An 11669-nucleotide genomic window follows, 5' to 3' on the forward strand; every position below is an offset into this window, starting at 1 on the left:
AAGAACGGGTATTTTGATATTTGAACATAAGTATACAAGACAAGGAAAAGCAAATAAAATGAATCAATATTGTAATGTGTTTTCGGTGCTTTGTTAGTTTTCTACAATTTCGTTTATTGGCATCAGAATAAACTTTGATAATTTAGAAATTACATGTTTTATTTTAGAATGACAAATAGGGAAAATTTCTAAAATGAGGTGATCCTAAATTAACTGGTCTACATAGATAAGAGCGTGTGATGTCTACCGATCGAAATTGGCTGATACGAGAAGTTGAGGGGCACCGCGACTCATTAGTAGGCATTAGTGATATCGGTTGATACGCATCTCGATAGAGAAGCGGCGACACCTGAAACGAGGCATTTCTAACAACTCTATCTAGGAAACCCCATTGATGGCAGTGCCGCATTAGAATGAAGGGAGAGAGAAGAGAGACTGACGGGACGACCCGCGATAAGATAAACAAACCAAAGGCGGTCGGGCGAAGAAAAAATGCCCAATTGGTTCTTTATAAGCCCAACACTGTTGACTGACCACACAAACTCAATTTGGTATTGTTCCATACAGAGTATTTCATTAGTGAGTTACTGACTTAGTATAAAAATCGAATATATATATTTGGAATCTACAAGCGAGATTGTTCACTACTAAACTACTGGGAATATATACAAGGTATGTGTTGCAACTTTCTCTCGTGTTATTTTCTCTTTCGTGATGTTGAAATCAATCCGACCTTGAAGGTCAAATACTTTTGAAGGTCGAATACATTGAATTGTGTTTTGTTGTCTGAAGTTTACAAGTAAAATGTTTTCAAGTTTTGATAATATCTCAAGCTTTACTTATACGAGAAAAAGGAGAATTTCAACCGATCAAAAGCATTCTGCGTCTTGGTCGGCGCTGACTTGCAAAATATTAGTCGGCTTAGTTGCATAAGATTGCTAAAGTTTTAAAATATCGAATAACATACTTAGCGTTGACTTTAAAAATATTTTGAGAATTTGGCAGCGAGTTGTTGCACAGTTGACTAAATAGATCTAGACATACGACAGGGGACTACTGTTTCTGTTTCGCTTTCAATTTCTAACCGTCCGCCATTTTCTTTTTAGGACTCTCTGCTCAGATATATTGTACAAGAAATATTTGGATTTAATCATCAAGCAAAGTGAATCAAAGCTACAACAACGAGAAGGGGAAAGCAAGAAACGAGTTATTTATTCTTGATAGACTGAACTTTCAGCGCAATCGTTCAATACCGACATTATGATGCTTTCATCTCCTCCATCAAAATACCAGCCATTCCAGCAATCTTACGGAGTTAGTATGCCGAACATGGTTAACTCAATGCCATCATCATACGTCAATTCAATCAATCCGATGTCAATCACTGGAAATCAAGTTGCTGGAATTCATAATCCGATGAATCAAGCATTTGCCGGCGGTGCATTGAACGGCATGGGATCTGCGGCGGGGGTCCATGCACACTCGGCACACGCTTCACAAATGGCGGTCGGTGTAGGCGGAATGGGTTCGGCATACCCGGGCATGAATCCGGCCGTAGGACTTGGTCCAAACTTACCAATCGTTCCTATGGGTTTCAACAGAAGACCAGAAAAGACATACAGAAGAAATTACACTCACGCCAAACCACCATACAGCTACATTTCTTTGATTACAATGGCGCTTCAATCATCAAAACAGAAAATGATGACACTGAGTGAAATTTATCAATGGATTATGGATTTATTTCCTTTTTATCGCCAGAACCAACAAAGATGGCAAAACTCAATTCGTCATAGTTTGTCGTTCAATGACTGCTTTGTCAAAGTTGCTCGCTCTCCAGACAAGCCAGGAAAAGGTTCATATTGGTCTCTTCACGAAGAAGCTCACAACATGTTCGAAAATGGCTGCTACCTTCGAAGACAGAAACGATTCAAGTGCGGAAAGAAATCGAACGTGAAAAGTGTCAACAAAAATGGCCACGAACCTTCAAATCTTCCTCAGCTCGATTTGCAACATATATCACCGGCAACTACTCCACCACTTCAAGACTCATCAAATGAAAGTCCACACAGTCAACATGAATTTGAACGCGATCATATCTCAAAGACGACAAATCGTTCAGATAGCCACGAAGAACATAGCGGACCAGAAAACTCAAGCGGAGAACAATCGCCTAGAAATTTAGATCAACATCAACAACAAATGCCTAGTTATTCTCATCTGGAAGTACCTTCGTCATCAGCAAATGAACATGACATTCACCACCAGCGAGCGGCACAGCATCACGGTTTGCAGCGAAACATGGTACAGCGTACGACATCTCCACGCGAGGCTACCTCATACAGCAGTGCAATGCCTTCTAGTTCACCATCTGAAATCAACACGCATGAAAGTCTGGCACAAACCAAGAGCGATCCGATCTCGTATTCACATCACCAATTCTATTTGGGACATTTTCCTACAACTGGAGCTCAGCACAATGGTCACCATTCTCAATATCACGCTCACAATCCGTTTGCTCATTCATTCAGCCATCCATTCTCAATCCGAGGTCTTATGAATGCTGGTGAAGGTCAACAACAAGGCAAAGACATGAGAGCTTACCATGAAATGATGCAATATGCTCAACAATATTCAAATTCGGCATCGACACACAACGTACAAGAAGTTTCGCCACTCGAGCCGCTGCCACCTTCAACTACACCCGATTCAATTCATGGATCTAATTCATCAGCAACCTGTTCATCAACCAATGTATCAAGATTGTCAAGCTCTCCATCGGAAAGCAGTCAATTACATCATCAACACCCTTATTATCAAATGCAATATCATATGGAATCGGGTGCTGGTCTTCAACACGCATCAGCAATGGGTCACGCCGGAATCGAAGAGGGAATTAACGACACTGCTTATTATCAAGGGTGCGTACCTCAGCATGGCACTAACGCTGCAATGGCATAAGTTACAACTAAGAGCCATCACTAACAACGCATAAAATTATGCTCTCAGGAGTTAATCTCCACAAAAAGTGCAAAACAGGCGCACATGGCACAGGGCCAGGAATGGCAGTCCATGAGCGCCCAGGCGACAGAACTTCTTTGCATGCTCTAAATTGCTTGTTCAATTTTTCCGAATTGTTAACATGACATGCGCTACTCATCAGCTAATTCTCGTTTTTCTTTTTTTAACGAATAATGATACAATGTTGCTGAGTGTAAAATTAAATCAATTTGAAATTGAATGCTATAATATCATTTCGGTGCAATTTTTCCAACTTCATTCAGAAATTGCTGTTGCTAATTATTGCAATCTTTCTAATACTCATCATATTATGTTAATTGTTGAATAATAAAATTAATAATTGCTTGTACAAGAATTCTTCCTTTCCTTTATTTTTTCTCAATTTTATTGTTTAATATCATTTACTATTTTTCGAATTATTCTTTTTTCAATTTAATTTTTTCAATAAATATTTCAGAAAAATTATATCAATTTTTGTGATGATTTAATAACTCCATATTTTAATTAACAGCCGAGTTGCATACGCTTTGCAAGACTACTCGTAACAAGTATATCAAATACCTGAGCATGTGAGCCAAATCAACTGACTGATTTGTCTTTATTCCAATTGTTTTAACAAAATACCTATGCTAGACATGTGTTTTGTATGAAAAATAGTTGAATGTATACAAATATACCTTTACCAGTAAATCAAATACTACAACAAAAGGCATACATAAAAATGGAGCGCGCCAAGTCTAGACTAACTTTAGAAACAATGTCCCAACAAAGAATCCATTCTAAGTAAAATTTGTCGTATTGTGTTAAACCAAGAATGGCACATTAAAGGGGGAGCATTTCCAAAAGTGTAATACATACAATTTACAACTTAAAGTGAATATAAAAGAATCAAACTTCAAATGGCATGAGCGGGTGGAAAAACTAATCCCACCACCTTAAATGGTCTAATTAAAATTTACCGAAAATATAGAAAATACTGTATGTGTTCTATATTTGACCTACTTGCCAAGTTATAGGATGTTTAGCTAAGCAAAACGCGGTAGACTAAGGTAGCGTTGCCAAAAATACGTACACCTATGACTGAGTTCACCTATAGGTAGGATATTAAGCGTATCTCCAAATTGACGCCATTTTGTCTGAGGGTAATCGACGCTCAGTCAAGCAACGTCGATATTTCGATTGGCGAAGGATTTGCATTCATGAGTTGAATTATTAAAGGTTCACGAGAGATGGATATATTCTTTCAATAATTTGATGAAGTGCGGGTATCTATGGTAAGTGCTTAATCAAGTATATTTTAAATCGCCTCGTGATTTATACTTGGTATCGGTATATTATTGAAGTATAAATTTGTATCAAAGTTCTAAGTTTGCCAAAATTCTCTAAAAATTAGTCTAAATGACAGCAGATATTAGGTCGTAAATTTGGCATAAAAAGAAACGCTTTTCAGAAACAATTTTAATTTATCGTACCTTTGCTTTTTTGATTTAACAAAATGCACTGAATATCCCGAACGCATTTTTCTATTTAGTTGTGAACGAAAGATCATTGTTGGTCATGTTATTGTGGCATAACGCTCTTTAGATTACCCTTTTCAACTTGTTTAATTTGGTAATCTACACAAATTAGTACTAAGCAATAAACTTTAATATATAAAATTTGATGAGTTTCAAACGGTGACCCACATGGCTTCATTTCAATCTGTTTGTTTCAAAATAACGTTTCGCATATTTGAGCTTGTAGTCATCCAAGCAAAACGAAATTTTTGCCAAAGGTATTAATATTTCATCTCAAACTCTAGTGAATAAAGAATAAGCGAGGGGATTAATGCCCGTGTTGTTGGTTGACGGTCATCTTTTCGTCCGCCTTTGCAACCAATTCAAAATTACACAAGTTTAAGTAGCAACACTGCGAAGGTAGATAGCAACGCACTGATCTTAGCGCGAGTGTGGTTTATGATGACGTCAGTCAATATCTCTTGTTAAGTAGTTTCATACATGGTTCGTGAGTTCATCAGTCTTTGAATGAATTAAACAACAGAATATTTCTAATGAACATGTTTCGGTAATAAATATAGCCCCTATGATGTCTCGTTTCAATAGTGGGTTAGGAGTAGTGTTAGTTACCTTGTACCAATCGCGATTCATATATATTGTCATATCAGACTGCTATATATACAGCAAGTTTGATTTTGATGGCAACTTCTCAAAGGGTGTACTGCTGCAAGCAAGTACGGTATGTTATGTAAAGGCTTGTCCTATGTTTAGGCTGCGCTTTGATGTAAATTTGTTTTATTTTATAGGGTACCCATACACAATTTTTATTCTTTTTTGACAATTCACTACCGACAGGGTCTATCTTTTCACTTTTACGGATACTATGGATATCTATGAAACTGGCGACCGATTTGCTCTATAAATCCTAAATAGAACCTTATGTAAGATATATTTTATGTACTCTATTCGATCCATTATAAATTCAAGTTGCTGTCATATGGAAGAACGACAAGAACAGGTGTTACAAAAGTCGTGTACGGGGCAATCGCGCGTGCACGTTTTAATATAATCCATCTTAAAAATAGAGCAAGGGTCATTGTTTGCCCCATTTAGATAAACTTTTGAAAATGTTTGATAAAATTTTTGCATATTTGCAAAACCGCCGAGCGTGGCCGTTCATGATTCATATGTATTGAAACTAGCAGTTAACTATAACAAGTAAATCGCAGCATAAATTACTGTGCAACTCAACTAACATGCACCAATTGTTTTTACAATACTAGGTATTCTGCATGGGAACCAAAAATTTAATTTTGCACCTATTTCAATTTTAACGCTCCAACACCTTTACTTTTCAATCCATTAGCGACTTGTCTCCGGTTCGCTCTACAATCGGGGGTCGTGAGATGTAATTTGACACCGATAAGTTTCAAATTTCGATTATAATGACAGGGGGTTGGGGATAACACCGTCAATCAGAAATTTGTCGCAAAATTTAAACCAAGACCACCCAATTTCACCCCCTGTTGTTTTTAAAGTAGAAAAATATTCAATGTTCTGCCATAGGTCTAGGTAGACTGCAAGACATTTTATATGCAAACTATCCAATTATTGACAGCTATGTTGTTTTTGTACTAAATTAGAGGCTCGTCGAATCGTCCAAACAAAAAGAAAGGGGCAGGCATTATAATTACTTTCTTATTAAATACCATGTGCTATTTTTTTTTTTTCAAATTTGATTTTTGTATGTCCACTACAGAAAAATTGTGCTCATATCTCGATATTATAAGATTATTTTTGGCCATAATTTAGCGATAAAATAATGCGAAGTACGCTATAGATAAGTAACATGTCTAAAGCAGATGCTCGTGGCTCAGTCTCAGCTAAAATAACAAACCTTAGCTATGGTAACAAATGGGGCTTTAAATTTCCATCGGTACTTACCAAAATTTTTCTGTCTACTTTCTTATCAAGTGCCCACAACAATAGCATGCGTTCCTATAAGGTAATTCATTCCCGTTTGCTGACAGGTGGGGAAGCCTTGTTTCCTATGTCCCTGATAAGTTGCATGCTTCTATCGATAAGAATTTAACTACAATAAGTGATTCATGATTTTTGGTGAAACATAACATAGCTACACTACAAACTTAATAGATGTAAATATAGAAAAAATAAACTACATTTCGGTTGAATTTAGGCAATTTTTTGTTATGAAGTCGTCGTGATGTAGCCCCAAATTTTTGTAATTTCAAGTTTCCGATAATAATTTTCCGGTATTAAATTAATATAATAGTACCACTGCGCCTGATCAATTTTATTTTTTGATTCAAATCCAAAATGACGACTACGACATTCGTGAATCATCAAAAGTATCCAAATTTTTGTTCAATATTGTGTCACATTAGCCTTCAGTTTTTCTGAACTATGGAATCGGTTGAGCGACGTTCTGTGGTATGTACCCATTGAATTTGATACCGGCTTAATCCAAAGCGCAAACAACAAACGAATTCAGAGTGGTGTACCTTGACCAACAGAGAAAAAAAACGTTGACACCAAACAAAAACTGTTTACTATTTGACTGCTGATGTTGGCTACTGTACTTGACTGATTCCGTGAAGCCCGGCTCAGCACAGTAGGAATTGGTATTGATGATTGTAATTTCTTTAAGCGAATTTTAGTTAAACAAAAAAATAGGTCAACTGATTGTATATTAGTTTAGCAATGTATTTTTAATATCACCTTAATGTCAGCGAACGACTGTATTCTATGCATAATACAAAATGAGTGAGGCATGTCTTTAAAGGACTATCTAATAAATTGAAAGCAAATTTCTTTATTTTTAATGTAGGTATCAATTCTACAGTAAGACGAAACGAATTTGAAATAAAAATTTTAAAAAATGTTTCTGATGTTATTTTTTTCAAATAATGAGTTATTTAATAAGCCTGACATTTTTACCAAAACTATTACCAACATTTAGAAAGATGTACTATAAGATTTTTCGACTTCATCAATACCGCCTTTCATATCTTTTGAATAAAATTCGTATTTCCAAAAATAAGCGATACAATCAACAAAATTATCCGGAAAGGGAATTTAATTTTATAATTTTCAATAGCATAATCGTTTATAAGGTAAAACCTTCCACCCACATTTCACTGTATGCTGATCCAGTTTCCACAACCTCACCCGTATCAAATAAACAGGAAACTTCATCCGTGCGTGGCAATACACAATGTTATATCTTAGTTAACATCGTATATATTGAAGGCAAGTCGGGATATTTTAGTAAGTTGAAACACAATTTTTTTAGGACGAATGTAGTCAAACAAAGGGTTTGCCAAGGAGAGACACAAAATACCAAAACTAAAAGGTTGTTTCCTAGTATGTCAGCAGAATAGTTTTGTGATGATGTGATTAAGTGAGAACCAAAATGTATTAAAACGTTGGTTATTTCAATACAATCCTAGTCTTAAATTTTTCAGCTTAATTACTTTGAGGGTTTTTAGAATTTAAACTGTTTTTCGTTTTCGTTTTCATTCAAAAAGTTGATATAAATGTGCTTGTGCATAATATAAAATTGTACTGTGAAATACCATTAACTTAAATTTTTGAATACGAACACCCTCATAGGTTTAGTGATATGTTTGTAATATAGAGAATTGCAATAACAGGTCGAACCAGATATTGTTTATTACAAAGTAAAATAGAAATTAGTTGCATTATTTCTGTTTAGTGAATTGGTGAAATATTTATTTTTATATATTACAGTTTCTAGCGACTCAAGAACGATTTTTGTGTTAATCTGAGAAAATTTTTCAATATTTTTAATTAAATGTTGTTAAAATTAAACACTAATGAATGATATCAATAATAATATAAAATATGTTGAAGTAATACATTACGAGAAAACTGTACATTTATTGATAATGATCATAATGCCATATTGTTCCTTGTGTATTTGATTGTGAAGTTTAGGTTTCGGTAATAATTTGATTAGTCGCCACATAACGCATGTTACTGACAATAATAGTTCTTGATGTTTCCATGTTTGAATTCAAATTTTATATGGCAACAAATAACTCAAAATGTGAAACATTTAAAAAGTTGTATATATTCTAATATTAATTTGACTTGTTTGACATGTTGTATATATTTAAATATAGATTATCCTAATAAGGTAGCAAAGCTTGTACATCTATCCACGCACTTTAATTGAACAATCAATTGTAGGGTTAAATTAAGTGTTAAATTTCGCTAGGGGGTATTTGAAGTATGTATATTTATAACTGTATAGGATGTATTGTATTGATTTTTGTAGAAATAAATGTTTATTTGGACCAAATCTAATTTTCCAAATACATCTTTTCAATAATTAGTTGAAATTATGCAATGTTTATGTATATTCGGATACTGTTACAAATCAGATGTATTTTGGAATATTGATCCATTTCAATTTATAGATATCACATAAATGAATAGAACAATTAATATATACAAGTTTTAATCTTTTGTAATGATCTTTCATATAATTTTATTCATTTATTTGTAATGTATTGTATTTTAAATGTAAAATTCTAATATAAGTAATACACATACAAGCTGTGGGCGTATATTTCAAAACATCTTGCATAGCGAAATGAAACGATGCTTTTATGTTATGAGTGTATACTGGTTTTACGTAGAAGAGTGCTGTAAACTTGCCTCTCGAGAGCTCTACTGGTCTAAGTGTACTTACAACACTATTGTAAAGAATGATCGATGTGGCTTTTACAAAACGCTTTCACTGAAACTCTCAAAACGAAAGGATAGATACCTGATTGTAAAACCTAATATTATGCCAAATCCAAAGAATCGTTAAATTTATTGTTCAAGTATTTTCCAATTTGATACATAGCAATCCTGTGTTACCATACTGTCGGAATGATGATTTATTATTGCCCTAGTGATTATACTGCAATGTGTTTATGATATTCTATTTTATTATTAGATGAGCATACGGTATTATCATTTGTTGAAAGCATAAAATATTAGCAAATACCTCGAAACAAAAGATATTTTGATAAATAATTTTCACCAAAGTCATGAAATAATTGAAATACACTCTGTTTTACACTGTATATATATATATATATATAATTATTTGTTAATGTATATTATAAGCATAAGCTCAATGTTATAATTGTATAAATATCACATAAGTAAGTAGATTTGAATGATGATTTTGTCATTTTTTTCAGAATTAATGCTGGTAGCCTTATTAATTTTATGTATTAGTTAGAGAGGTATACAAATAGGTTTTACTTTCTGGATGTTGTTTTAAAACAGAAAATTTCTTTTTCTTTTGTTTATATAAAGCGGTGACTATTATATTATATACCACCCACCACTTACCAGCACGCGGTAACTCATGTACTTAACTAAAAAGTCGACTTGTATCGTTGGTAGAGATGATATCATTTATCCTTTGTTGCGTTGTGTTAGGTTTTGTATGAAATCTTTGAAGTGGGTTGATAAAAAGAGAGCTTTCAGACTAAATCAATTCTTTTGTGATGTAATAATGTACAACTTTCACAAATAAAATGATTAGTTGAAACCAATCAAGATTGTATGTTCACTTATCAATTTATTGTGTATTTTGACACAATGAGACCATCTCGTTTTGTTTGCGAATTTACTTAATTTAAAGTGGCGAGATTTTGAAAACTCGATACCTTAACACGTATATCCAACAAAATGACGTAGTAAGTTACTAAAATAGTGTCATTCACCTTTTTATTCGCGCATAAAGAACATAACACAAAACCAGAAAAGCATCTTTCTTACTGAGTAAGTAGACTTTGTCATTGTATACGACGCCATATTGTTTGAGATGTAACTCGATTCGGGAAAATTGTACAAAATTACCTTTGAAACGAAACATTAAATAATGAAATTTTAATATGATAAATTCTCGATCGAATATAATCATAGATAAAAATGGGCCAATAACGCAATTTATACATCTTTCATAATTGATTGAATTTAATTATTTAAAATGTTTTATGATTGAATAAGTGTGACATTATTTGTGTATGTCATTAGGTAATTCATTCATTTAACACATTATACTATTTGGTTACTACTTGTTGTTGTAAATCAATACTACATCAATGGAAAATGTCAATATTAGAAGCAAAATGCTGTCCACAGTTCTGGTTTTCTTTCTAAATCAAATCATTAGCTATTTCTCCAATTCTATCATGTTTTCAAACTTTCAAATGATAAAATAAATGGTGACCCAGCACAAAACACAAGTATATTACACACATAATGTATACTTGCCACATTTTTTATAATGAAAATATTGGAAGTGGAAAGTTTTAAGTTGGCTCCAATGAACCAATCAATGTTCGCACTTGCTGTCAACTTAATTCTACAGCTTCTACATTTTTCTATGGAATATTGCCCGGCCAGGAGAAATGCATATAGTTATTTTGTAAAAGTTGTCACCTTTTTCTGTTAAACTTTTAAAATTCACAATTCTAAAAAATCTGTGATCTGTGGTTGTACAGTTTTATGCATATCAAGCAACAAAGCATTTCTCTATAATACCTATGGTTTTTGTTAATATTAGACTACATATAACCTTAAGCATGGTATTCAACTCAGTCTCATTGGTAATTGAAACAATTATGTTGCAATCGAACTATATGTGATTTATGTGACATTTGAATTATGAACGATATTTAGTTTATTTATATTTTTGCAAAAAAAAAAGTTACAAATTTTTCAAACTTTTCTTGTCAAATATATTTTTCGCTTTCAGGTAATATCAGCTATTTTGTGCGGAAAGTTTTGAGCTTTTTAAACTTTACAAACAATTACACTTGAAGCTATAGTTCAAGTAAAAACTTCAGTGATTTATTCGATGGTTGTCAAAGAAGCATTTGACACTAATTCAGCAAAAGTAATGGCGTGGAATATTCTTATTTATTTTTTGGATTTCGCTATTTGCTCTTCCATAATTTATCTATTGAGCTGTGTCTATTGTCATTGATCGTCACCCGGCCGGATGGTTTTTCAACGGAAAAATATTCAACAAAATGAATACTCATACAAGCATGTGCCATAGAAGATCACTATTTTTATGCGATTTTAGGTCTATAACTT

General features: G+C 33.5%; 1 protein-coding gene across 1 annotated transcript; it reads left to right on the top strand.

Moving 5' to 3' along the window:
* The first annotated feature begins 420 nt into the window (after positions 1-420).
* Positions 421-3810, top strand: LOC120331603 (uncharacterized). The gene is made up of 2 exons (XM_039398699.2): positions 421-672; positions 1107-3810. Exon 2 carries the CDS (start codon positions 1261-1263, stop codon positions 2959-2961), a length of 1701 nt encoding a protein of 566 aa, XP_039254633.2. The 5' UTR covers positions 421-672; positions 1107-1260; the 3' UTR covers positions 2962-3810.
* Positions 3811-11669: the final 7859 nt, after the last annotated feature.

Source organism: Styela clava, chromosome 6 (genome assembly GCF_964204865.1).
Source record: "Styela clava chromosome 6, kaStyClav1.hap1.2, whole genome shotgun sequence".
Taxonomy (NCBI): Eukaryota; Metazoa; Chordata; class Ascidiacea; order Stolidobranchia; family Styelidae; genus Styela; species Styela clava.